This window comes from Rhizomucor pusillus, assembly GCF_041956525.1.
Source record: "Rhizomucor pusillus strain CBS 183.67 unplaced genomic scaffold VTP01scaffold_23, whole genome shotgun sequence".
Classification (NCBI taxonomy): domain Eukaryota; kingdom Fungi; phylum Mucoromycota; class Mucoromycetes; order Mucorales; family Lichtheimiaceae; genus Rhizomucor; species Rhizomucor pusillus.
The window spans coordinates 170,550-196,031 of NW_027192165.1; the positions used below are offsets into that span (position 1 = coordinate 170,550).

The 25,482-nt window shown below is 45.5% G+C and overlaps 13 protein-coding genes across 13 annotated transcripts; 5 read left to right on the forward strand and 8 right to left on the reverse strand.

Moving 5' to 3' along the window:
- Positions 1–13: 13 nt before the first annotated feature.
- VTP01DRAFT_5581 (uncharacterized protein) lies at positions 14–1,012 on the forward strand (the record flags this gene model as incomplete). Its single annotated transcript, XM_069384389.1, has 4 exons — positions 14–142; positions 220–440; positions 501–712; positions 774–1,012. 4 exons carry the CDS (start codon positions 14–16, stop codon positions 1,010–1,012), a joined length of 801 nt encoding a protein of 266 aa, XP_069235249.1.
- Positions 1,013–1,657: 645 nt separating this feature from the next.
- VTP01DRAFT_5582 (uncharacterized protein) lies at positions 1,658–2,692 on the reverse strand (the record flags this gene model as incomplete). Its single annotated transcript, XM_069384390.1, has 2 exons — positions 1,658–2,144; positions 2,202–2,692. The coding sequence occupies 2 exons, from the start codon at positions 2,690–2,692 to the stop codon at positions 1,658–1,660; spliced, it is 978 nt and encodes a 325-aa protein (XP_069235250.1).
- A 192-nt stretch (positions 2,693–2,884) lies between these two features.
- On the reverse strand, positions 2,885–4,437 carry VTP01DRAFT_5583 (uncharacterized protein; the record flags this gene model as incomplete). The annotated part of the gene is made up of 6 exons (XM_069384391.1): positions 2,885–3,230; positions 3,285–3,343; positions 3,413–3,835; positions 3,961–4,148; positions 4,216–4,314; positions 4,377–4,437. 6 exons carry the CDS (start codon positions 4,435–4,437, stop codon positions 2,885–2,887), a joined length of 1,176 nt encoding a protein of 391 aa, XP_069235251.1.
- A 292-nt stretch (positions 4,438–4,729) lies between these two features.
- VTP01DRAFT_5584 (uncharacterized protein) lies at positions 4,730–5,096 on the forward strand (the record flags this gene model as incomplete). Its single annotated transcript, XM_069384392.1, has 2 exons — positions 4,730–4,852; positions 4,908–5,096. 2 exons carry the CDS (start codon positions 4,730–4,732, stop codon positions 5,094–5,096), a joined length of 312 nt encoding a protein of 103 aa, XP_069235252.1.
- An 885-nt stretch (positions 5,097–5,981) lies between these two features.
- On the forward strand, positions 5,982–7,483 carry VTP01DRAFT_5585 (uncharacterized protein; the record flags this gene model as incomplete). Its single annotated transcript, XM_069384393.1, has 8 exons — positions 5,982–6,106; positions 6,166–6,291; positions 6,370–6,503; positions 6,562–6,661; positions 6,721–6,817; positions 6,878–7,067; positions 7,140–7,408; positions 7,472–7,483. The coding sequence occupies 8 exons, from the start codon at positions 5,982–5,984 to the stop codon at positions 7,481–7,483; spliced, it is 1,053 nt and encodes a 350-aa protein (XP_069235253.1).
- Positions 7,484–7,814: 331 nt separating this feature from the next.
- Positions 7,815–10,485, forward strand: VTP01DRAFT_5586 (uncharacterized protein; the record flags this gene model as incomplete). The annotated part of the gene is made up of 9 exons (XM_069384394.1): positions 7,815–7,936; positions 8,014–8,257; positions 8,318–8,429; positions 8,496–8,568; positions 8,631–8,823; positions 8,879–9,113; positions 9,173–9,976; positions 10,050–10,202; positions 10,265–10,485. The coding sequence occupies 9 exons, from the start codon at positions 7,815–7,817 to the stop codon at positions 10,483–10,485; spliced, it is 2,157 nt and encodes a 718-aa protein (XP_069235254.1).
- A 387-nt stretch (positions 10,486–10,872) lies between these two features.
- On the reverse strand, positions 10,873–12,100 carry VTP01DRAFT_5587 (uncharacterized protein; the record flags this gene model as incomplete). The annotated part of the gene is made up of 5 exons (XM_069384395.1): positions 10,873–10,951; positions 11,008–11,280; positions 11,332–11,477; positions 11,743–11,871; positions 12,047–12,100. The coding sequence occupies 5 exons, from the start codon at positions 12,098–12,100 to the stop codon at positions 10,873–10,875; spliced, it is 681 nt and encodes a 226-aa protein (XP_069235255.1).
- Positions 12,101–14,068: 1,968 nt separating this feature from the next.
- Positions 14,069–14,610, reverse strand: VTP01DRAFT_5588 (uncharacterized protein; the record flags this gene model as incomplete). Its single annotated transcript, XM_069384396.1, has 4 exons — positions 14,069–14,128; positions 14,182–14,278; positions 14,364–14,541; positions 14,595–14,610. The coding sequence occupies 4 exons, from the start codon at positions 14,608–14,610 to the stop codon at positions 14,069–14,071; spliced, it is 351 nt and encodes a 116-aa protein (XP_069235256.1).
- A 188-nt stretch (positions 14,611–14,798) lies between these two features.
- Positions 14,799–15,318, reverse strand: VTP01DRAFT_5589 (uncharacterized protein; the record flags this gene model as incomplete). Its single annotated transcript, XM_069384397.1, has 4 exons — positions 14,799–14,890; positions 14,944–15,007; positions 15,055–15,195; positions 15,250–15,318. 4 exons carry the CDS (start codon positions 15,316–15,318, stop codon positions 14,799–14,801), a joined length of 366 nt encoding a protein of 121 aa, XP_069235257.1.
- A 199-nt stretch (positions 15,319–15,517) lies between these two features.
- Positions 15,518–16,834, reverse strand: VTP01DRAFT_5590 (uncharacterized protein; the record flags this gene model as incomplete). The annotated part of the gene is made up of 3 exons (XM_069384399.1): positions 15,518–15,711; positions 15,791–15,983; positions 16,676–16,834. The coding sequence occupies 3 exons, from the start codon at positions 16,832–16,834 to the stop codon at positions 15,518–15,520; spliced, it is 546 nt and encodes a 181-aa protein (XP_069235258.1).
- Positions 16,835–18,280: 1,446 nt separating this feature from the next.
- VTP01DRAFT_5591 (uncharacterized protein) lies at positions 18,281–19,295 on the forward strand (the record flags this gene model as incomplete). The annotated part of the gene is made up of 2 exons (XM_069384400.1): positions 18,281–18,437; positions 18,499–19,295. 2 exons carry the CDS (start codon positions 18,281–18,283, stop codon positions 19,293–19,295), a joined length of 954 nt encoding a protein of 317 aa, XP_069235259.1.
- Positions 19,296–19,706: 411 nt separating this feature from the next.
- VTP01DRAFT_5592 (uncharacterized protein) lies at positions 19,707–22,235 on the reverse strand (the record flags this gene model as incomplete). The annotated part of the gene is made up of 1 exon (XM_069384401.1): positions 19,707–22,235. The coding sequence occupies one exon, from the start codon at positions 22,233–22,235 to the stop codon at positions 19,707–19,709; it is 2,529 nt and encodes an 842-aa protein (XP_069235260.1).
- Positions 22,236–23,680: 1,445 nt separating this feature from the next.
- On the reverse strand, positions 23,681–24,775 carry VTP01DRAFT_5593 (uncharacterized protein; the record flags this gene model as incomplete). Its single annotated transcript, XM_069384402.1, has 1 exon — positions 23,681–24,775. The coding sequence occupies one exon, from the start codon at positions 24,773–24,775 to the stop codon at positions 23,681–23,683; it is 1,095 nt and encodes a 364-aa protein (XP_069235261.1).
- Positions 24,776–25,482: the final 707 nt, after the last annotated feature.

A 25,482-nucleotide genomic window follows, 5' to 3' on the forward strand; every position in this document is an offset into this window, starting at 1 on the left:
TCCAGACAGACCCATGCGTGCTAAATGCTACAGCGAAGAAGATAAAAAACTACTTATCGAACGCGTTCGATCCAACCGAACAGGTATCCAGAACAAGAAATTCCGTGTAGAGCAGTTCTACGAAGCTCTCAAGGATCCACAGGTAAAATATATATCTGCAAACTGAACTCTACACCCTCCAATATGTACGCATGTTTACTGACAGATATATAACTGCAGTGCTGGTCATACTGTGCCGTCAACTTCCTCACATCCTTACCGAATTCTGGCATTGGCGCCTTTGCAAACCTGATCATTTCAGGTTTTGGCTTTACCGTCTTACAAACTCAACTTTTGGCTATGGTACTTGGTGCGTATATTATGTTCTGTCTGCTTTCTTCAACCTACCTTTCAAACCGCTATGGACACAACATTCCTATCATGATCGCTTACGTAGTTCCGTAAGTGTGCCATTTACGCAAAGAGTTTCATTTTACTTACAACACAGCTGTAAAAAATAGGTTCATCGCGGGCACTATTGTTCTCATGATCGTACCAAACACATCCAAAGCCATGCAAGCTGGTCTCTTGCTGTGTTATTACCTTGTTGTGTCCTTCTGGGGTGCACAAACCTTATCCCTCTCGCTGCTAACCATAAACGTTGGCGGTCAGACCAAGAAAGCTGTTGCAACAGCGATGAACTTTATTTTCTGGGCAGCAGGCAACGCCATCGGTAAGGACAAGTTCCCCGTTTAACTCATACGTCTCTCTTAACCTTCAGTCTTTCTCCAAAGGTCCTCAATTGTTCCGCTCACAAGATGCACCTAGATATTTCTTGGCATTTGCCGTTCACATTGGATGCTACGTGGTTCTGATTATTTGGCTAGTTGCATTGAGATGGTATTTTATCTATCAGAACAAGAAGAAGGCCGCTTACTTAGAACAACATAAGGAAGAACTGGATGAGAAGGGTCTTCATTCATTCGATGATCTCACAGATAAGCAAAACCCTAACTTTGTGTACAAATATTAATAGCTTATTTGGCTTTTGCGATGTCTTCCTCGACGGAAGTAACTTTGTATGCTGCACTCTTTATATCTCAGAGAAACGTGTACTGTGCCAATAATAATAATATTTACCGCTTATGTATGTAGTATATTCAGGTCAACAACGATTTCCAAGAAAAACGTCTATTGGAACATCAGCATTTGCATAATCAATTCGTTAACTGTCCTTTCTATCCTTCCCTTTCATTGTTTTCCTCTGAAAACAGTAGGCTCGCCTAGTCTTAGCTAACGAAACACTCCAAGTGATTGATAAAAGGGAATTGCTAGGGGCACCCCACCTGCCTAATCACTGTATACCGTCGCACAGGTTTCCAAATGTAATGAGCGGTTCTATTTCTAATAATCAATGCGGTGTCCGTAAGATCGTCACCAGAACCATTAAGGGCTTTACGCTGCAATTTCTTTTAATGCTTGGATTTTGATCCAATAAGAATAATAATAACCATGATTGCATTTTAGTCAATGAGAACGAGGACTTTTTGATTGATAGCATGCGACAAATGATCTTGCGTAGATTGTTTGTTATGCCCATTTGCTTGCACGCGAATATTATATGCCTTTCTGTGATGGGCCAATGGATTTTCATGCCTCGTCGCAAGTTGACGGTTGTCTAATGGCAGCCATTGACAAGTTGCATGATTATTGGCAAAGGTAATTGATTTCTTTGTACAGGTCCTTCGAATGGGAGATAAAGAAGGGGAGGAACAGGACCGCTATTGTCAGGGTACACAGCAACCGGCGTGCGGAAAGTATCCGCTGCCCAACTGTGCCCAACCTGGAGTGGAGAACCAATATTCCATTGGACAAGCCGAATTGTCACCGATGCTATCAAGTCCATAGGAAACTGTGTCTCGGATTTCGTAAGATTGTACATGCTGGTGAAATACTGCTTGTATTTGGCCAGGTTACGATTGTAACAAGCGAGCATATCTTCCTTGACTTTCCAGAATTTGCTTTCGTCCCCGTATATTGCATGAGCGATCGTTCGAAACCTGCCCCATCCATCAGGCTTGACATCAACGGTGCCAATAATGGGCTGCCGAGGGATGTCAGAATGCACGAAAAATTGCAAGGGTGGAGGATGCGCTTGCTTCAATCTATTCATAGGTTTTCAATGATATATACATCGTAGCGGAATTGCTTTTAGTACGTACCTTTTCGTCATCGCTTTTTCAAGATAATGGTCTTCTAAGTCCCGTTTTCTCGGCCACAGAATAATGTGATCGTCCATAGTAGGGTCCATTATCTCGGTTTCTTGATCCACTTCCGTGCTTTCAACGGTTTTATCACTAGGATGATTCACCATCTCAAACTTGGATGGTAACCGCTTTCCTTTGATGTCTTTGGGACAACCTTTAGGCTTAACGTCGGTTGCAAAATGGAGATCATCGATAGCGGTGACTTTGTTGCAATTGTGTGTCGTATCTTTGCTACAAGCCTGTTTTCTTTTGAACCGTCTACAAATCTTGGAGAGCCTCTTGTAATTGTCTAATGATGTTATCGTATTGTCTCTGGACGATGTCTTCGGATGAAAGTATATGGTTTTAATTAATTGCATGAATGGAATATAACCACTGAATCTGAAAGTATATAGCGCATCCAGCACGTTTTGAAATCCATCCAGATCTCCAAGGTTTTTGGGCATTGCAAAGGTGAACTGCGCTAACGCCACATAAACTCCTGGTTAAAGGATAGATGCCACCGATCCATTTGGGCCTGCAAAATTATTGCTTTAGAGGGGACCACCATAGATTATTCCTTTAGTGACTTATCATTCAGTAGCATCAGCCATCCCTGGAAGGCCTTTTCGTCTGGATGTGCGAATGTCAACAGGTCGTCAAGAACGTCCTTCCCTTCTCTCAGGAGTTTTCTCATCCCGTGCTAGCTTGCTCTTTGTAGCGGTCATGATGTCCGCAAGCTCTCCCGCAGCAATGTCATATTCTGCTCCTTTGCAGTCATGAATCAATCGAAAATCAATCTTAAAGCCATTGATCATGCCTTCACTCGTAGAGCCATATGTGTCGCTTTTGCGCTGGATAGTATAGGAGTTGATTCTATTCACATTGAAAAGACTGTTCAATATTGGACACCAGATTTTCGAGAGGTAATCCCCCTCCGTAACCGGAACGGTCTTACTGCTTGGATTCAATAGATCACCGCTATGCTTTTCAATGAGGTCCAGCCTTATAGGAAGTTTGTTATTATCCAGTCAGCAAACTAACGTAAGCATTGCTTACATCTTTTCATGAGTCTCAGCTCTCGAAGCGAGTATGGTTGAGGAATCGTTCCGTATCAGCTAGCTCGATAGCATCATGCTTCCTCTTTGTTATCATGTGCTGGGATAAGCTCATTGCGAAGACCTTACTCCGAAACAGCTTGGCAACTTTGGATGGATAAAAGGGCCTTCCTCCTGGTACCATCCAAAATCGTCGGTTTCTGGTACCGCTTCGATGTTTCTGTCCTCCGTTTTGGGTGAGCTGCTAGAAGGATGCCACAAATCGTTGGGCAAGATTGGCGGTATGTCTGGAGGCGGTATATACCACGTGCTTCGGCACCAATCCGGTCTTCCATGCTGTTGACATCCAGCATTGCTGACGCCGATGATGTTCACATCAGGCATATAATATTGGTTCGTCCTATAGGTTGCGTTTACCAGAACAACCTCAGGGAAACGTGGTGCTTTCTTAATGCTGCCAGGATAGGGCAAAAAAGATGCATTTCCGAGACGTATTGGTAACGGATTTTTAGCCTCTTTCGTCAAGGAATGCGCCCAGGTACGCCATTTTGCCTTTCATATTATCGTTGCTACGTTTTATACGCATCCTAAGCCTATCCAGATTTTTTGGAAGTCCGGGATTTCTTCCCTTCTGTGTCGCGGAGGGCTTCATTAATTTGCTTCGGCCTGGTATCTGCCTCAAGAAGCTTCAATGTTGCAGCAAGATCCTCTTCCTTCAGCTTGCGATATTGATGGAAGACGATAGCACCTTCCATCATCTGATAGTTATGCTGATCGTTGATTTCCCAGACTTCCCAGAGACGGTCTCGAACAGGAAGAGCCTTGATGATGAAAGGACAATATCGTCGTAGCGAATCGATTTGACCTGAACAGTCGCCGCGGGCAGAATATGGTTGTTGCGGAAAGTTCCATCACAACGACATTGCAAGTACAAGTGACGAACACGGCTGGAATTCGTCGTAAAAGTGTAATCATTCCTGTGCGCAATAAGCTGAGCAGCTTGTTACGGCTCTTTACGGTGCAAACATCTGCTGCGAATGCGAGGCCACGCTGTATCTCTGTTTCCGGCCGAAGAAGAACTGTTGTCAATGACAAAAGTCCTGTCCCAATGAAGGCTTCAAAGACTCCTGATCAAGATACAATGCTGATGGCATTATGAGAGCAACAGAGATGAAAAATTCTGAGATACAGTGCTGGAAACGTCTAATAAAGCGCTCAATGCGTCATCCCCAGACAAAGCACGTTTCGATCATTTAAGGGAGGTGTTTGGTCTTTTGACCATTCTTCAGACAATTGCATCCGAGTATCGGTTTGCTGAATTCCATATGTTCAAAAAGCTTAAAATCCATTTTTTCATGTACATGGTACGTAAAACTCTTGTTCATCTACGATCATGACTTTAACGTTAGTATCTGTTCTATAGGAGACGCCATCCAACATTGGACAATGAGCGTCTTTCACGAGAATCTGTACTTGATGCATAAGGAACAAGAGGCTACGATACCAAGCGACTGGTCGTCGAAGAGCGAAAAATTGTTGAAATATGTGCAAACCTTCATGAACATTGGAGTTCGTAGATGGTCTGTGGATGAAGAATTTCAATGCACTGACGAAAATTGAATAGGCTATGCTGGAGCAAACACTTGAACTTCTTGATGCTCTAAAAAAGAGCCATGAAGCGTCAATCTCTGCAAAACTATTTGCAAAACGATCCAGCGAGCCCTCAAAGTCTTTGGAAAGGCTGGTTGATCCAGTTATTATTCGTTTATCAGAGAGCAAACATTTAAAGCAATTACAAGACGAATGCCCATAGACCCCATAAAAATATGCCTGTATTTCTTTCTTTATGCGCTCCTCATCCTTGTTTATATGTAAACATCATACCAAATATGTCTCCAAGCATGGCTTACCATGGTCATAGCTTGAATTGATGAAAAAGCGCTGCTACAGGATACAGGAAATAGCGTTGAGAAATAGCTACTGGTTAACTTTACGGAATGTGCATCAATAGATGTTGTACGAATAGCCTGTCGTGGCTTCCTCTCCCCTTTGTCCTCTAAGACGCGCCTTTTTCTCAAGCAATTTGCACCGTGTCTGCTGCTCCATTTTGAAGTTCTTGACCTCATCCTTTGGTCGCCGATGCCTCTCCTGCTGCTCACTCGCTGCATTCGCTGGTGTCTCGGCCCGATATCTCCCACTGCGAATCTAAACTGAATGATTAAAAAGGATTGGGTGGATGTTAAAGTCGTGGCCATACTTTTACGTGCTGGTCACATCAAATGACTCTGTTTTTTTGGGGACTACAGAGAATTCAGTTCATTATCAGGGCGGATCCCACTGTTTGTGATATAATTAGGTCTGTCAAGATCAATAGACATACTGTAGATCACTCTATTCGATTGTTGTTGCTTGCTTTTTGCTCTGGGAACACAACGTAATTATCAGACTCTCTCAGTGCAAGACAAGTTTGATGTTGGCTCAGTGGCGTTCATGTATATAAAGCAACTTTGCGTACAGCCCACGGCTGGCAACGGCTTACGGACATTCCATTTATTATTAGTAGCATTCCCTTGATAAAAAACGATGGCTCACCGGCACCCATAAATCTGTTCAGAAACTTCGCCGACCAGAATCCTGCGGAATATGGTCGAACTCCCCACCTCGTTCCGCAGCTCTCAACCTCTTTTACTTTGCACCAATGGCAGCCGAATTATATGCAAAGGCAACGGACGCCTTTTTCGATGAAGACTATGACGAAGCTTTGGAACTGTACAGCAAAGCTCTCGACCAAGAGCCGAACAACGCTGAGTTTCTTTTGCGAAGGTACTGCGATCTGTCGTCGCAATTCCTGCAACGTCGGGCTAACGATTGATCGCGCATAGATGCACCACGTACCAAAAGTTGAAACGATACAACGAAGCCCTAGACGATGCAAGCAAAGCCTTGGACCACTTGAACAGTTCCCAAGGATCGCGATCTCTGCTCGCTCGTGCGCATCTTCAGAAAGGGTAAAGATATACATATTGTGCGATCCGCGTTTTCGCAACACAGTAGATATTGAAAACAAAATGCAACTCTACACATAGCATTGTTCTACATCATATTTCACAATATCCAGAAGCACAACAACATTTTGATAGCGCCAATGCCCTAAATCCAAATGAAAAGACTTTGGCAACATGGCTGCGCAAAAACGCCGAGAAGCTTCCGCCTAAATCAGGTACAATGAATTGTTGCAATGTCTTCCCGTTGATATCTCAACTAACCGTTGCAAAAAGCAACTCCTGCTACTATTTCTGCCACGGATGTACCTCCCAACACAGTATTCGCGCAGCAACAGCAGCCGACTACAGCAACTCCACAAAACGTGAGGGCCAGGTACGTTATGCATACGCATTCGAGTAAATTATTTATTGACAATGGCTTGTATCATCCAGACATGAATGGTTTCAGAACGATTCATTCGTGACCGTCGAAGTATTCATCAAGAATGTAAAGCAGGAAAATGTTACGGTGGACTTTACCGACAGAGAGGTTTGTGATTGGACTCGTAGTAGTTACCATATGTGATAACTAAATTTGGTAAAAATGCAGCTCTCCTTGACGATCAAAATGCCAACAGCCTCGGACTACTCATTGGAACTTGATCCGCTGGCTCATGAAATTGTTCCAAAGGAATCATCTTTCAAGGTGCTTTCCACCAAGATCGAAATCAAACTCAAAAAGAAGACGGAGGGTATCAAATGGGGAACCCTGGAAGGCGAAGACGTCGTACCGGCATCTAGCAAGTATTCTCTTCCTCCGTCTTAGTTGGTCAATACAACAGAAGCAGGAAGATCTAATTAAAATCCTATAGTGGCACCAGCATCCGTTTCTAGTGCGCGCAAGCCAAAAGACTGGAACGCGCTCGTACGAGATATCGAGAAAGACCAAGAGAAGCCGGAAGGAGAAGCCGCGTTGAATGCACTTTTCCAGCAGATCTACAGCAATGCCGACGATGATACCAAGAGAGCAATGATGAAGAGCTTTGTGGAAAGCAATGGAACTTGCTTATCAACCAATTGGGCTGAAGTAGGATCAAAGAAGGTTGAAACAAAGCCTCCAGAGGGAATGGTTGCAAAGAAGGTAAGAATAATGTTTTCAATCGAGTATAATTTAGCTGACACGTACGTTTTGCGTTTTAAACAGTACGAAGTCTAAGCTTGTTGCGTTCAGGAAACGTTGTAATGTAGCAATACTCTTTTCGCTTTCTCGTATTGAACAAAATGCAGTAAATTTAGCATTCACATTTCTGCGTCGCAAGCAAGCTGGGGTGGTCGATTGTAAATTTCATGTGAGCTTTTGTGGGGTTGCAAAATCCGATGTGTGTGGGGAACGGATCATGCCGAACAATACAGTGCAACTTGTTCTCTGTGAAAAACGTGCCATTCACACACAAATCGTCCCCCACCGATACATTGGCTCTATCATTTTTGCTTCCTTCTTCTCCCATTTATCTGTCTTTTTTTCTTTCTAACACCCTTTGCGTTCCATGGCTCTTGTCACAACACCTATCAACAAGGTCCTCATCGCCAACCGAGGTGAGATCGCCTGTCGTGTCATTCGAACTTGCCGCCGTCTGGGGATCGCGACCGTCGCGGTGTACTCTGACAGGTAAGGAAACAGGAAGAGAAAGATATGTCGCCCAGGGGAAATATCGAGTAAATGCGTAATTATTCTATTTTTCTTAGCGACGAAAATGCGCCGTTTGTTCGACTGGCAGATGAAGCGTACCATATCGGTCCATCCGTCGCCGCACAATCCTACCTCGACGGCGAAAAGCTTGTTACAGTTTGCAAACGCGCGGGTGCAGATGCACTTCATCCTGGTTACGGTTTCTTGTCCGAGAATGCCGACTTTGCACAGCGTGTCAAGGAAGCAGGCATCAACTTTATCGGACCGACCCCTGAGTCCATCAGAGCCATTGGTGACAAGGTGATTTTTAATTTACTGCACAAAAATTCACATGATATGTGACAACAACAATGCGAGTAGAGTGCAGCCAAGCAATTTATCAGGGCAAACGCACCGAGCATTCCATTGATTCCCGGTTACAACGGAGATGATCAGAGTGTTGATCGATTGGTCCAAGAGGCCATGAAAATTGGTGTGCAACGCAAAGAGAATAATATATTTCAATTCTGTACCTTCTAATTTACGTGTGGTGCCCTAGAATTCCCTGTTCTCCTCAAAGCATCTGCTGGAGGCGGTGGTCGCGGTATGCGTGCAGTTTACGACGCATCAAAGTATGTAGTGGATACAAAGACGCGTAATGGAAGATTTTGTTTCTTACGAACTATTTGTATAGGTTACGGGAAGAGATTGAAGCTGCAAAGGGAGAATCACTGCGCGCTTTTGGCTCAGACAAACTATTGATTGAAAAATACTTTGAGAGTATTCGACACGTCGAAGTTCAGATCTTTGGTGACAAGTACGGCAATGTTTATCACATTAACGAGCGTGATTGCTCTGTCCAAAGAAGACATCAAAAAGTTGTCGAGGTAAAAGAGTAGAAACATGCGTAAACAAGACTTTTTATCAATGGAAAACTGGTAGGAAACGCCCTCGCCTGCTGTCGATCCGGAGCTACGCAAAGCAATTACGGGCGCGGCGGTAGAGCTTTGTCGCCAATTGCGATACGAAGGCGCAGGAACTGCAGAGTTCATCTTGGACGAGAAAACCAAAAAGTTTTACTTTTTAGAGTTGAATACGCGCCTGCAAGTAGAGCACCCTATCACAGAAGCAATCTCGGGTCTCGATTTAGTTGAGCTACAGCTGTTGGTTGCTCAGGGTAAATATTCATAATATTATGATCGGCGTTGCAACGAAAGCTCACACATAGCATTTTAGGCGCCAATTTGAAGCAACTGGGTATTTTGGACAACATCCAGTTCCGCGGTCATGCCATCGAGGTCCGTCTGTGCGCAGAGGACCCTGACAATGACTTTAGCCCACGCACAGGCGTGATACGCAAATGGAGCCCGGCAGATGCTACGCAACCCATGCCAGGCGTGCGCTACGACACTGGTGTCGAGGATGGCTCCGAGATCTCTATTTATTACGATTCCATGATCGCCAAAGTCATTGTGCATGCTCCAACACGCATTGAAGCTGTCCGTCGCATGGCGACCGTGCTCGCAAGAACTGTTATCCTTGGCGTCATTACCAACCAAAAGTTTCTGATTAGCATCATGACTAACCCTCGTTTCCAATCGGGCACTTTTGATACCAACTTTATTCCCATTGAACGTGACAGACTCTTCCCTTCAAAGACGGTCGAGCAGCTGCAGAGCAGCATCATTGCAGCCACGCTGTTTGATTGGGTTATCCGCAAGACGCAGCGCGTTCCTTTGCGTAATATCCAGCCTAACTGGCGCAACGTCAAATCGAGAGTGCCTGCCAAAAAGTTCCTCATCAACGATCTAGAACAATTCCAGGTCAAATATGACTACATTGGCGAAACACAACCAAAACGACATGCTTTCCAGTGCGGCGTCAGTCCCGTGACAGATAATGATAAAACAAAGAATGTGCAGGAACAGAAGCAAGAAGACTTGCCGCTCTCGGTCGTACTCTACGAAGCAAACTTTGGCAAGGAGACTCCTGGTCCCCGAGGGGTGGAAGGCTGCGCTGGTTTGCTGCGGTGCAGTGTCAGTAAGTACGAGGGTGGTCGATAATGTAAACTGAAATTGACCATGTGGTCTGCTCGATTTTGCTTGTACAAAAGATGGCAGCCAGCAATACTTTTACATTGCCGAGCAAGTCAACGATATTCATGAAAAGATTTACTTTGTGCACGATTTTGTACAAGGCTATCCTCTGCAGATTGCAAAGCTGGATAGACTCCAAAGTTCTGCGACGCAAAGCGAAGATGATCGCGGTAAGGAGGTGGAAGTATATGTCCACTCGACGAAGAGTATATAACGAACAATACGTTCCTAGTTACACCTTACACATCCTCCATGCCTTGCCGAATCTTGAAGATCCTTGCACCTACCGGCACTGTTGTCAAAAAGAACGATCCTCTGCTCTCGATTGAATCCATGAAGACCGAAGTCAAGGTGCTTTCTCGCCACAACGGCATAGTTACAATGCGTGTCGAGGAAAACCAGCTGGTGGATGCACGTGTGCTCCTTTGTCAGGTGGATGAAGTCAAGAAATAGATGCTTAAATATAAACATACGCTTGTTTCAGAAAGTAAAGTCGCCCCCAATGAGAATAGATTTCGCGCCTCTGACAAATCATATGTCGCTTTTCCGGGATGACTTGTCGCATAAAAACTGGGCAATCCGAGAGTATACAGTGCTAAAAGACTCAGCGAAAATGGGCCAGTAGTTTAAATTTGAGCCACGCCTCCCAAATCGAGTCGGCTAGACCAATCTGGATCAGCCATACCAATATGTGGGTCGACCATGAATTCGAGTCAGAAGTCAACATCAAGGTATTTTCTTCGAGGATGTACATGGGGTAAATATATAAAAGGTTGGCATAGGTGTGAGAGTACAAATCAATTTAAGGGGAAGAGGGATCACTTAGCACTTGTTTCAGCGTTATCGTTCGAGTCGCCGTAATTTTCGTCTGGTCTTCTCGATCTCCTCTTCGAGCAGATTGTAGCTTTCTTGTAACGTTCTACATTAAACCGAGATAAAGAAAAGAAGAATTATCGTGCCACATTCTAGACTTACCTTTTCCAAGGTGGCGAAACAGATGAAGAGTGAGAGGAGGAGCTGGTGGGAGTGGGAGGCGGTGTACATTCCGGTACTGGTATTTGTATCGGGGCTGGTTCATGGGCTGGTTCAAATGATAGCGTCTGTTGACTATAGATGACTAACTGGCCGCTTTCGAGTTTTGTTGGCTTTACAATCAATTCGAGCCCGTCAACAAAGAAAGTTGAATTTTTTTTGGTGTTGTAGTACACCGAAGCGCTGTCATGTGTGTCAAAGTGAAGGTACGCGCAGCTAGCTCGAAATGTTAGTGTTATGGATTGTAATTCTTTGGATAAATTGTACCTTTGAGCATCTCGTTTGGCAACGTGCCATAGCCCAGAAATCTCGCTTGCGATCAGGAGCTGATACAGTTCATCACCAGTTTTACTGGCCAGCCCATGGCCCTTGACTTGCACTTGATGGTCTGCACAATAGCATCGGCTGCACGACTGCAGATTTTTTTCATGGCGTGAATGGTTGTGCAGCAATTTCGGTGTTTCTTTTATTTTTTAACAGTCACGATGGTTTCAAAAACTATAAAAAGGCATTTTCTCCTTCTTTCATTAATTATTTCTTTCTTTCTGGCCCCCGGGCTTGCTAGCCTTTGGGTATTCTGGCCCCCGGGCTTCCTAGCCTTTGGGTATTCTGACCTTTGGGCTTGCTAGCCTTTGGGTATTCTGGCCCCCGGGCTTGCTAGCCTTTGGGTATTCTGACCTTTGGGCTTCCTAGCCTTTGGGTATTCTGGCCTCCGGGCTCTTTTTGAAGTAAAATGAGAATGAAAATGTGCTGTAGTGCGGCATCAGTGTGATGATGTCTATAAGGTGCATTTGCATTTGGGAAAGGCTGCGCAAACGGCACTTCGCGTCAACCGTGTTCTCTTTACTAAATTCAATCAGTTTCTTTCCACACACCAATCGGCGACGAAGAAAATGAGGGCAATATGTTTTCAAGAGCATCGTAGGAGAAAGCAATTGGCCATTCTGATTCGTTTCTTTAACTAATCTTCATGCAACATAACATCTGTGAGATTCATAAGCCTTGATCCAAACTCGTCACTTCGGATTCTAGCCATTGTATTGTTCTAAAGGACCTGCTATTGCCACCCAGGCACACTTGATGATCGCATGCATAAGCGGGACACAAGAAGCTTTTCTCCCTCACTTGAAAAAGCTTGGGCGCGTACGATGAAAAAATTACTACACTTCTACTGGTTTTCCTTATATTGACTTCTGACTCGAATTCGTGGTCGACCCACATATTGGTATGGCTGATCCAGATTGTCTAGCCGACTCGATTTGGGAGGCGTGGCTCAAATTTAAACTACTGGCCCATTTTCGCTGAGTTTTTTAGCACTGTATGCTCTCGGATTGCCCAGTTATTATGCGGCAAGTCATCCCGGAAAAGCGACATATGATTTGTCAGTGGCGCGAAATCTATTCTCATTGGGGGTGACTTTACTTTCTGAAAAGAGTGTATTAGGATAGTTACGTTTCCTGCATGTGATGACATTTGAATCGATTGTAAGGACGTACGTAAATTGAACGTTGCTTCCGTAACTTTTTATTGTGAAAATTCCTGGCGGGACTGCCCAGAACTTTACAATGCTTCCTTGTTAAGTGGACAAGCTGAAACAATAGCGCTCTAAACCCACAGCCCTATGCAGAATCGAAATGTGAATTTAGAGTCTCAGTTGGTACATATTGCAACTAGAAAATCACTCATGAGGCTGTATGCATAAATTGTAAGCTGGACTTGTGGCTAAATAGAAGCATGCCGATTGACAAGCGTTCTTTGCTTTTATTGCACTTTCTCCGTTTACTATGGGCTGGTAAGAAGGGATTATAAATAAACCTCTTTGAATAAACACTATATTCTATTGTCTTTCTGAAGGTTATATCTGACCCAGGTTTATGGCGAATCTATTCTTCAGATTGCTTGGCTCGCTCAATTTGGGCGGGTGGTGATACCACCTCCTGCAACCCTCAAATGCGTGACTTTAGAGTTCGCGCCTGCGAACTCATTCCAGAAAAGCCTTCGTAGCACAATAAAACCATTATATGTCTACCCTACACCATATCTTGTATTTCCCCATCCTTTTGTTCCGGTTGAACACTTTCGTAGCAAGCAAAGTGAGTAGTCTTCGAATTTGCCATAATTAACCATGCCCTCATTTTCCCGTTCCCAATAAACTCAGTTGCTCAACTTTGAGCAATCTGCAGAGTACACCATTACGAAAAGACTATTGCGCAATCTCTTTATATAAGGGAACCCACCCTTTTAAATTTTTCTACCTCTTTTCTCGATTCTCTTTACATTCAGCATTTTCGTACTCTCAGATTAGTATGTATATCCAATATACTTATCTCTTGTGCTTACAAATATCGATAACTGAACAATACAATAGTCAGAAACGTAAGAAACGTAAGAAACGTAAAAGCGCTAGATTTGACTGGGAGAGCATGTAGGCAGTTACGTGCCGCGTGCTTTTGACACATAGCCTACAATAGATGAAAAACAGCTTTTTGTAGAGTGTGCGAAAGAATAGAAATAAACAAACAAGAGAAGTCAGTGAAATGTCGAGTAGTTTGTATTGTGGATAGAGAATCGAATGATTAAACTATGGTTCTCGCAATACTCTTATTCATACTCTAGTCTAGTGGAACGTGAAAAGAGCTATGATTTTATTATATTATACTTTAAAAACAAAAAAGTTATAAGCGAAGTAGGGTTACGCTTACTTCTTTGAGGACAAAATACGTGTTGAAACTAAACAGTGTAAAAGAGAAAAAAAAGAAAGGATAGGTGGCACGAGACTTGTAAACTATATGCTGCTATGTAATGAGAAAATTTGGTCGTTCTTCAAAGTGCTCAAAAGCATGTCACTCTTCACTTGCTGAACTATATCAAAGTTCTGGAAGCAGCAGGATGGCAACCGAGATTCAAATGAATGTGAAAGACATGATCTGGTCACCAGTGGCATGGATAGATGACAGCGTTCATCTACACGCGTGTTCTCCGGTCCAACTTGCATATTTTTAATCTATTTGCCCATCTTCTTCGCCACGTCCTGCGCTTGCTCTGATATCTCGGGAAATTTGATCTTGTCGAAACACATGTCAGCAACGTATTACCAAGGATCCGTAGCTAATTTACCTCGACATGAGTCTGCAGCTTGTATTCGTTGGTCTTCTTCGATTCAAAGTTGTCAAACGTCGCCTTGCCGTCTAGTTCAATAATGAATTCTGGTTCGCTGGATATATAGTTTTGATTTCATTACCTAAAAAAGCACACAGAACACCGTCGACCTCTTCTTGCAGGCTAGCTGCGGGCACGACAGGAGCACCTCCTTGTACATCTTGTTCAGTTTTTTGCGGCCTTGGTACGCTTTGCCGACTTGATGTGTTTGAATACCGCCAGCAAACTCTATGAGAATCAATGGGCAGCTGCGCTTAATGCTGACTGCCAGACAATCTAGCTTGTGTTTTTCCGTGGCATAATTGCCCAATTTCAAGCCTATAAATACTTCAGTTAATAAAAAAGCAGAGAAGACATGCTATCACACTAACCATCCGAGAGAAACATGGTCTGTAAATTGCAGGAAAAGGTCGTTGAAAAATGGAATGAGTGTTGCTGTGGTATCCAAGGTTGTTAAAGAGAAAGAGGAGAATGAAACGGACGTATTACATCATCTTCAATCTGATAGAAGTATATAAAGTCGTGGTGACCTAATAAAGAACCTTACAAGAGTCTCACATTACTGCTATTTCACTCTAACACCACTCGTCACCACAGTCGCGGCAGCTGCAGTGCGCTCCAGTGTCCGGCGGGCATGTGGATGGACAGCGGAAAAAGGCCGCGTACACTGACGGAATATTAGTGATAAGGTGCTGTCAGCTGCCTATTGTTAATACATACAATCGTTGGAAGATTGCCCGCATGCACACGTAATCCTCGTGTACGACAGGGTCAAGCTTGCTCGCTGAAATATATTTTCACCACGGCTTTTCGCAGCCCCATCGCGCAAACAGGCGCAGACAGTATGGCATCGATGAGTTTCGTGCCGGGTTCTGAAAGTTTAGCGGACTGCAGGTTGCTGCTGGCACCACTTGGAGCATGGATCCCTCCCGATGCTGCTCCGTCGTCGTAGTTTGTCTGGACACCTAACGCCTGGCTAACCATTAAATTATGCATTCCAGCTACGACGGATTGTCGTCTATGTACCTCTGTAGTCGTGTTTTGTATTGTACACCATGCCATGCGTGCCAGGAACTGTGTTCCTTCAGTGGCCATCTACGCCAGGGAATCCTTGAGCGGTGCGCTCGTGCTGCTCTCTCCTTTGTCGTTGGCGCTTGGGTTTTTCCTTTTCTTCCAGTACTCAACGTACTCAGCGTCCTTGTGGCGATTCTATATACGAAGTTAAATGAGCGGCAAGGAAGATGATTAAATGCTTTACCTTAAACCACGTGTGGGCCTTTCCGTTCGACTTCTGTTATGCTCTGTTTCCTTCGCTGAGAAAATGCAACGGATGGCGGAAACTTTCATTGATTTCGCGCTTAGGCAAATTTAGGGAGTTTGCAAATTTTTGGTAATCCAAGTGAGTTGTTTGTCGAATAGATCTTTGCGCCCATTCTTGGTTGCGCTGATGGCAAGATGTAGCTTCATTTTTCCCTATGATAACCTTTGCTGCAGGGAGAAGGTTGGATATGTGTCAAACCGTGTTTCAAGTCCTGTCCCCTCAAATGTTATGGACACAACAACCTACCCTTCCGAATGTTGTCTCGGACAATGCAATGTCTAATTTGTTGAGTTGTTGATTTGAAAACCAAGAAGAGCTGAAACAAGCTGCTCAGGTTATTGCGCGTTGGGATGGCCATGTTGTTACGACGAAGTCCAGCATCGTTCGTCATTTGCACCTGCAGTGTCGTTGTGGAGGAAATTTCTACAACAGCCATAATCTGACAGCTGCTACCGTCAAGGTCAAGTGCGATTCGTTGATACGCTAGATTATTTGGGATGATTATTGGATGTTGTGTCCGAGAGTGAAAAGTGTTGTGTCCGAGGCCGTGATGTTCTGAATATGTTGTGTCCGAAGGAAATCCAGTTTTATGCATGGCGCGTCTCCGAAAGTCAGCAGCAATCGTGTATACATTCACATGCAGCCTTCAAGGATTCACACGTCGTTAGATCGTGTATTGGCACAAACAGAGCTGAGGACATCAAAAGGGCTGTAAGAATGGTCATGTTGTTGCAAGCTTGATATTGGATGCCAGCTATTTATGTAAAGCAAACTGATCGAAACGTTGGAAAGTCAGGATAGATTTGCTACCCTATGTCAATGACGTCTGCAGGGAACTTTAACCGCTCGGAGCCACACTGATAACGATTGCCTTGAGCATCGATGAAGGGTATAGATTTTTGTGCCTTTGCAGTGGCCGCTCGACAATTTAGTTATATTTCGACTCGGTGATCACATTATTTAATGCGCAAAAAGCCATATAACGGTCGCTTGTACGCTGAAGGCGGTAAGACGTGGAGTAAAGAGATGAACAAAAATCTTGATAGTAACGTACACACAGGGTATCATATGTAGCTATATTGTTTTGCAAAGATCGCATGGATGACAGAGCAGATGTAGATCCATACTCACCCTGTCAGGCTGAAAGAAGACGTATTGAGAGACGCCCTGCGTGCCAATACGCGCGCCAGATCTCAAGAAGGATACATGTACTTGCAAAGCTTTGGTCATAAATTGCGCATCAAGCTGATGAGGTAGCGGACAGGATGCCAGTTGATCGGGGTCTGCCATGCAAGTGCGCGCGTCCCCACACATATCGCAACGTACGCGTCATTTCGCAGGTGGTAGCGAAGCGGTGAGGCCTCGAAGCAGTGGGCAGCATGCTATGGAGGAGGTAAAGCCAGGTATGTATTGCGCGCTTCACGGCACATAGGATGATCACGCGTTTTTGAGTATGAACTGACTCTGCCTCTTTACTTAAGAACGAGCAGTTATAATGTTTTCACTCCCAGCGAAAATGGGCCACCTCGCCTGAATTGAGCCAGCTAAGTGAATCTGGGCCACCTGTCCTGAAAATGATGGCCATAAACTTGAGCCAGATAATAACCTTCAGAAAGACAATAGAATATAGTGTTTATTCAAAGAGGTTTATTTATAATCCCTTCTCACCAGCCAGAGCATCTTCCATTAAAACAGAGAAAAAGCAATAAAAGCAAAGAACGCTTCTCAATCGGCATGCTTATAAAAGCTTTTTTGATCTTAAAGCCAGAGTCTTTCATCGGATTCCTGGCTGGCTCAATTTTGACAGGGTGACTCATTTTTGCGAGGATAGCTCAAATCCAGACTGGTGCCTCATTTACATACACTCTTTCCAAAAATTAATGTCGCTGCAATCTGTGGTTTGGTGTATAAATGTATTATAAAATTTCACAAAATGCGACTTTACTTTTGGGAAAAAGTGTACTCCAGAAGATCAGGGTGACAGCTGCTTCACTCCGAAGAAAGAGCGGCATTAAGGTTACACATGTTCACTTTGGACTGCAAATGAACTCCATAACTTTCTGACTTTGTCGTGAGCCACAGCCAAGTCAGTTGACGGTTTAGCTCTGGCTTTCTTTGCAACGCTGTGGGAAACGCGGACTCGATTCTTGACGAGATGCGATGAAGGTTGAGTTCAGTTTGTGGAAAGAGTGTATACTCGCCTGCATCTGTCTGTACAACCAGCCCGTCGCCCTGGAAACTAATCACCGCTCGAAAAGCATCTCCGTGTTTGTATGAGCAACCAGCGACGAATCGCGCGATCAGCTGGTTTGTTCCTGCGTGTCAAGTGTATCAGAGATGATAGCCGAAGGAAGCATGTAAAAGATGTATCTAAAGACTGTGCAGATCCGGGGCACACCGGCTAGTAAAGGAAGAGTGCGAAAGAAAAAGTGCTACGCGGAGGGGCAAAACAGTGCTGCGGGCAACTAATTGCTGCATATTGTCTGGGACATGACGCACACATCACACAGACAGAGAGAGAGGTTATGAGTCAGTCAATTGCTGCTGCGCTGCTGCTGTTGCTACCTTTTGTTTGATCAGACAAACAAGGAGCGTAAAATTCAAACGGGTCCGAGTCAATCATTTTTTTACTGCTTTAAATACTGCATATATCCGAACTCCTCCCTGTTGCTTCTCTCTCTCTCTCTCTATCTCTTTCTCTATCATTTCCTTTCTCTGCTCCAACAAGACATTTATATGCTTCGTGTACAATCAGTCCTATACCTTCAGCAAATCTGGGAACGGCCTACCGTGTATCCACCGGCAGAGCCAGACGACGAGCAAGAATACTCTGTACAACCTCGAGAGTCCGTAACGGAGGAGGAACCGATCATTCCAGCTGTTGTTGTTCCAGGTACAGCCTCAGTGATACGAGACATTTCTCGTGTACATACTAACAGCTTGTAAATTAAAAGATGTCGTAGTAGAGCCGGAAGCGCCGGAACCAGAGCCAGAGCCGGTCGTAAGCATCGAGGAAGCAAGCGATGATGCTACGCAAACTGCATCGTCTGCGCCGCAAAGTACAAAACTCTCAAAGAGACGTTCAATGACAGTCTCTTCAATTGCAGCTACGGTTGCGTCCGAAACGAAGAAATGGAAAACACAGGTGCCAAAGCTGTTGAAGCGAACGTCAAAGAAACAACTCAAGCAACGACAACGAAAACAAGAGCGTGAAAGCAGCGCTGCTGCTGCTGCGTCATCATCTTCCTCTTCCACCTCTACCTCAAGCAGCGACGCCCCAGCGGAAATAAGTGGAGTGACAGGAAGCGTGGTTATCTACCGAGAGCCGGAGCAAGATCTTACAGCTTCGCTTGTTACAGCCCCAGAGAAGACGACATCGGTGTCAAGCGCGGATGAATCTGCCGGGAGTGGCGCCGGCGCATCTCCTGCAGGTCACCACACCAGCACCACCACGGCCGCGGTGGCCGCGGACGATAACCAACAATTTAGCCACTACGATGACGATTCCCACAAGGAGGCTGACGACGACGAGGAAGAGGAAATTCCTATTGCCGTGGCAGACAATTCTTCTGGAGGCGCGTCCTCGTCATCCATGCCACCCACTCCCTCGTCCGTGCAGCCATCATCTGCACCAGCCAAGAGAGCTTTGCGTCGCGAAGCATCCCGTCTAACCCTCAAAGGAAAGAACTTGTCCAGAAAGCTCAAGAAGGCTATCTCTTTTCAACGTCCTAACAAGCGCACTACTGTCTAAAGGACGGAAGTAATAATGATAATTGATATCCCCTCCCACCCCCATATATATTCCCCCAACTTCCCTCGTACAATACACACACACGTTCCTCTCTCCATCCTTGCCTCCACTCCACACTTGTAGTATACCTTATGCATATATTTATCTCTTCTATCATCATTACTTGGCATATATCGTTATTTCAATGCATGTACACTTTTCCTTTTGTCTCAAAAAATGAACCTAAACTTTTTTGCGCTCTGTTTATCTTGTTTTTGCTTGGCAAACACACACGCTATCCATTGTTGATTGCGATGCTATCATCAAAACTAGTAGAATGTTCTTATTTTTTTAAACGTCATGAAAAAATAGTGTTTCTATATACAATATACAAAATGCGAAAGAGAGATACAGACGGGAGCGAAGCGATCCTTACGAGCGTTTGAGATCTTCCAAACGGTCCTTTAATTTTTCATAGGTATCGGTATCTTCAAACACCTCGCGGACCTTGCCCATGAGTCCCTTGAGAATGAGCCGAGCCTGGTATCGCCAATCGGCACACACGGGTGCACCGCCTTGTTCTTTCTCGCCGAGCGTTTCATAAATATCGACCGTTTCCAACGCAACCGATGCCACATGTTCAAACACCTGCTGATCTGTCTCGATCCTGGCATCATGCATGACAGCTCGGTAACCTTTAACGGAAGCTTCTAGAGCATCAACGTATCGTTGCTGCCACATGTAAAACTTGGTGCAAACACGCCAGATATCGGGAGAATTTGTGATACGGCTGAGGATGACTTCCTCAAGCAACCGTTGAACTTGTCGGGCTAGTCGTACGCCGTCTCGCTCAAAGGGATCCTTCCAGTTTTGTACAACATTGTCCACCAGCATTTGCAGTACTTGCACGTCGACTGCCTCCTCTCGGACTTTATCCCATCGAAGCTCTACGACGCGTTGCATGGCCCAAATGGCGTCTGGGAACTGACCGACACTAACTGCAACCACCAGCAAGTTTTGCCACATTTTCCAGTTGTCAAACTTGAGTTTTGTTGCTTGCTTGAGTGCCAAGAATGCATCAGCTTTCCGGTCCAGCTGCATGTAGATGCTTGACAAGTTGTTCCATGCTTCAGCTTGCTCAACATCCAGAGCAACAACTCGCTGGAAGGCGCGTATACCAACATCCCAGTTTTCCACTTGCATAGCAGCGCAGCCAAGGACGTACCACGATCCCTCGAAAAGTGGATTGATCTCCAAAGCGCGTTGGTACGCATCAATGCACTCCTCATATCTCTGTCGTCGATAGAGATATGCACCGTAGGTACGCATGGCACGCGCGTAACGCTTTCCAGAGATCTCCCAAGCCTTGAGCCAGTGGTCGGGATTTTGCTCGAGGTCGCCGAGGATGCACCACAGCTTCGGGGATTCAGGGTCTTGCTCCATGAGTCGAGACAACACCTCCTTGGCCTTGCTGGGCTGCTCAAGCATCTGGTAGCACGCGACTACTTCTTCCCACATTTCCAATCGTTCAAAGATTTCCAGAGCTGATCGCAACACACCAAGAGACACGAAGCGCTTGCCGAGCTCGCGCTCCATTTCCCACTTGCTCGGTAGCAGCAGATCATAAAAATATGCCATGCGTTCCTCGACCCCTGAGTCTTCAACCTTGATTTGATCCACAAGTGCCTGCAGCTGCAGCGCCGATCTCTCGACGGTGCGGGATTTGTGTGCTTCCAGACGTGTCTTGTGCAGCAGACCCATCGTGTGAACCATCCAGTTGTTTGCATTCTCGAGTACACGGGTCACGTATGGAGCCATCTGTTCCGAGGTCAGACCGTGCTCCGGGTTGGTGTTCTTGACGTTGAGACAAAACGCCAGCAGCAAGCATTGATCGATCACCCGGATGTTGCCGTGTCGCTTTTCAGCTTCCTTTTCATTCTGCTCTGTCTTTGCATATGCAACATTGTCAAGCAGCGTATCATCGTTCAATTCGACAGTTTCTGGACGAAGTTGCTCGCCATCCTTTCTGTTTTCTTCCTTGTCCTTTTCTTTGCTCTCGGCAAGCACGACAAGTTGCGTCACATCGAACTGCTGGAACTTTGTACGTCGTCCAAGTGCACCTGACAGAGACCACTGGAAACCAGACGTCGCCTGTGCTTCTTTCATCTTTTCGTATGCCTCTTTATCTTGACCGTAGTAACCAACAATCAGTGCATCTTCTAGCTGATGACGGACACGCAGACTAGCGAGCTCGCTGTCGGTCTTGTAAGCATCACCCTCGACGCCAAAGGCAGGTGCACAGTGCGATGATAGTTCGAATAGGAACTTTTGCAGCGTCGCGCTATGTTCGTCCAATAATTGCTGTTGAAGGAATACTGCACGCATTGCCCAAAACGAAGCTGTGTCGCACTTATCTTTGAGTGCAAGCAAGATGCGTCGCGCTAAAGCCAGCAAGCCAATGCGCTGCGTCAAGTGATACACTTGTTCGCTGTCTTCAGACAATGATGTCAAACAAAAACGATGTATCTTGGAATCGAGCGTACTGTCCTTGTTGCTAATAAGAATTTCGCTCACTTGCCAGTCGAGCAAGGGACCTGTCCAGTTTGTCTGTACAAACGCATTCAGACAAGCAATGCCGGTAGCCAGTGCCTGGAACTTGACGTCCTTGTCGTCTAGGTCAAGTTGAATCACGCGTTGTTCCAGCCATTCGTCGACGTTTCCCGTTTCCAAAAGTTTCGCGTCAGCTTCGCTGCTACCAAGTTTGCTGTCAAAGATAGGGCTTTCTTTGAGAACCTTGGTGTAGCGGCCTTCCACGATATCTTTAACAGCTTCTGCGACGACGGTTGCAAGCTGCGACTGTGCTGGATCGCTTGGTAATTGACTCAAAATCAGTGCATTTTCCGCCGATCGGTACGCTTGCGCCGTGGACACCGGTGCGTTCGCGTCCTGCTTTTCGCTCATTCCAGGGAAACCAAAGTCGTGAGACAAGTGCTATGCGGTCCCGTACTGAGCATTCGCAAGCCACTGCTATGCTGATTAATTCATGGAAACGTCCAGCATAAGCTCCGTATTCTACGTTCCGCTTTTCGCATTACATCCAGTATATGCTTACAGACGTTACATTTGTCTGGATGTGCAAAAATATATATGACCATAATCTTATTCCTTCTCTTGATAAGATCCGCCGGCATCACGTCTTCTGCGCCGTACGTAATGTATGCAAAAAGGTGGCACAAGATTGAGCCCATGATCGACCCAAAAAGTTTACTGTACGTCCACATTATAGAATGCCTCGTCCTTTGCCAGCTTGTCCCGCATCTCCACACGCAACAAGCAATGTGTTTGCTTCATTGTTAAGTAACCCCGAGTGCGGCATTGCAAGTTCGGTGCTTATCTTCTCCAAGCCCGCTCTGCTGGTTCGCACACGACAGGTTTCTCGGCCCTCACACAACAATGTATAGTACGAGCATAGATCCCTGTTTTATGTCATCGTTACTAAACCATTGTGACAATCGATCAGAAAAAAGACCGGAGGAGGCATCTCGGGCAAGAGATCACCGAAGCAGGGCAGCTGAGCATTGCCACATTAAGGAAACACACAGACTTCTCGTCTACAATGTACCACCTTCCTTCAGCAAAAAAGGATGTATTGGCTTTTTTCTTTCTTACATCGGTTGGATTGCTCCGGATGCACAAGGTTTCCCGGATTATCAAACAATGTGCATCCGTGCAGCAGCAGCGGCGGCGGCGCAAATCACATCATATGTCCACCAGAAGATGATTCTGGATAAATGATCATCTCGGAGCCAGCAATCCGACTAATGTTTGCAAGGAGGAAAAGCATGCATATCTGCGAGCGAGTGTGAATTCAGGAGGAGGAGGATCGTTTTGGGATTTGCAAAGTTATTGCCATTTCTATCCACGGATCAACCGTTTGCTAACCTGCACAGCCGGTCAACAAGGGCAAAAGTACATAGCAACAATGTAGATTAGCAAGAACATTTTTATTATTATTCTGTCTTTGGATATTACGAACAAGATATTATAGTTGAAAAGAGAGCTATTTAATAACGGGCTTCGAGTACAAAAAGTTTTTGGGGGTTGCTATGGTCGTGAGGTTCTTTTAGGATGCACATGAGATACACAAGCCAGCTTGAGAAACCCGGAGGAGCGGTAGGATAGAGCACACCCATGTGTGTGTGCTATTTTCATTCTGCATGCCATGCTTTTTCGGTTGGCTTGGAGAATTTCCATATGTACATTGGAGCAACATCTCGATGATGGCAGGGATGACCAGGTATCGGTAGAAAGAGAAAAAAAAGCATGAACGAAAAGTTATGTACAGTAGAACAAGTTCCTGGCCTTGGAGTGATAGAGAGAAAGAATTTATGGGCCTTGATATGCATTTAAAACTTGCGCAACTTGAGCAATCGCTGGAAGCGGCGTTGCTGACCAGATTCTTCCTTTGGCTGTTGCTCTTCTTGCTGCTTGCTCTTTGTTGTGAGCGGGAGGCCGAGGTTCTTTTTGAGTCGGCTGACCAGACCCTGCCAGGCCTTGGATTTTGCAATAGATGATGATCTGTCTTGAGACTGATGCTCTGGTTTGGTTGACACTGAGATGCGTGATGATTTCTGATGCTGCTGGTGCTGGTGCTGCGTTGCTTGGTTGCTTGGTGATGCTGGATAGATGGGCTTGTAGACAGGAGCTGCTGTTGCAGTTGCTGCTGGTGGAGGGGTAGTTACCGGAGCAGGCAAGAAACAATCTTCCTGCATGGCAATGGAAGAGCTAATATGTGATGCAACGACGGATGAGTCGAGGAGGATAGGATTCTCATTGATGGTGTCATATGCAGGCGATGGGACACGGTCATAGAGGAAATCAAGATCTTCATCATCTTCAATGGGCTGCTGTCTGCGAGAAGGTGTTCGCGTAGATGGTCCCGAAATGCCATTGATTGAGCTATGGACAAGATCATCTTTCCAGGTCCAGCTTTCGGATTTAGCGGCATCCGAAGAAGCTGGTTCCCCTCGCTTTACGCGCATGAGATGATTGTCTTGCATGTCGTTTTCGACGATCTCGAGTGCACCTCGCAGTGCAGCACGCAGGTTCTGCTGATGATCGGGTGGATTAGGCACCGGAAGGTCAGGGTTGCTTCTCGGTGGCACAGCGGCGGGCGAATTCTTGTTGATGGCATTAGAAAGCATAAAGACGAGAGATTGAGGATCTTGGTTCTTCACTTTCTGTTGAAGCGCATCGAGCTGAGCAACAGCACCCGAGATAGGCTTGCCTTCGACCGCGGGTTCTTGCGGCACGGGATCCAACTTTCGAAGGTCGGTTAATGATTGGATAGGTGCAAACACTTTTTCGCATGCTGTGCTGTAATAGTCGTGGAACGCCCAGTCCACCGGGTCGGGAAGCTTTGAAAAGGATCTGGCAGCGAGTTTTGACTCTGTTGAGTCTGAAGGAAACACGATGTCACTGGATAGAAAATCAATAGACATTGCACACGCAGTGTGAAGGAGAGCTGTGAAGAGAGGAGAGGAGAGGAAAGGAGGAAGAAAAGAGGAAGAATGGGGATCGCGAAAACACAAAGAGTTTTCAATTCTTTTATATAAAAAGGGCCAGACGAGAAAAGCATGGAACAGGGAGGGCCGACCACGCGTGAACCATTCGGGGGGTGTGTTGTGTTGAGGTACGAGATCGGCGAAGAGACCTTGTTCGTTCCGGGATGCATCTGACAAGCGCCATTCCAAAATCGGCATGCCCAAAACAGGGCTCATTTGTTCCCCCACTCGCCACTGCCCTCATCATTAAAATATCTACTTTGCTGGACGAAGCCCCCAGTGCCAGCACATCCCCAGGTGCAATCGACCCTTCGCCGGTTACTTGTATCCAGGCCACCCTTCCGTCGTTAAATGCGACTCTGATGGAGGAACTGCATGCACTCGCTTCGTCTGGGTTCCGGTCTGGGTAAAGTTTTTTTTTTTTTTTTTTTTACTTGGTTGTGCATTTTGCTAGGCTTACAAAGGGTGATGGTCTTGTTTTCATCCATCCTCCCTCCTTTGTTTCATGCTAGCCCTAGCTTTAAGAAACAACAACAGCTCTTCTGCTGCTATCTACTACGTAATGTTTCAGTTACATTACGAGAGTCTTCTCTTGATTTTCATGTCTTGACGCGCCTGCTAGACCTACGAAGCCTGTAGGATAT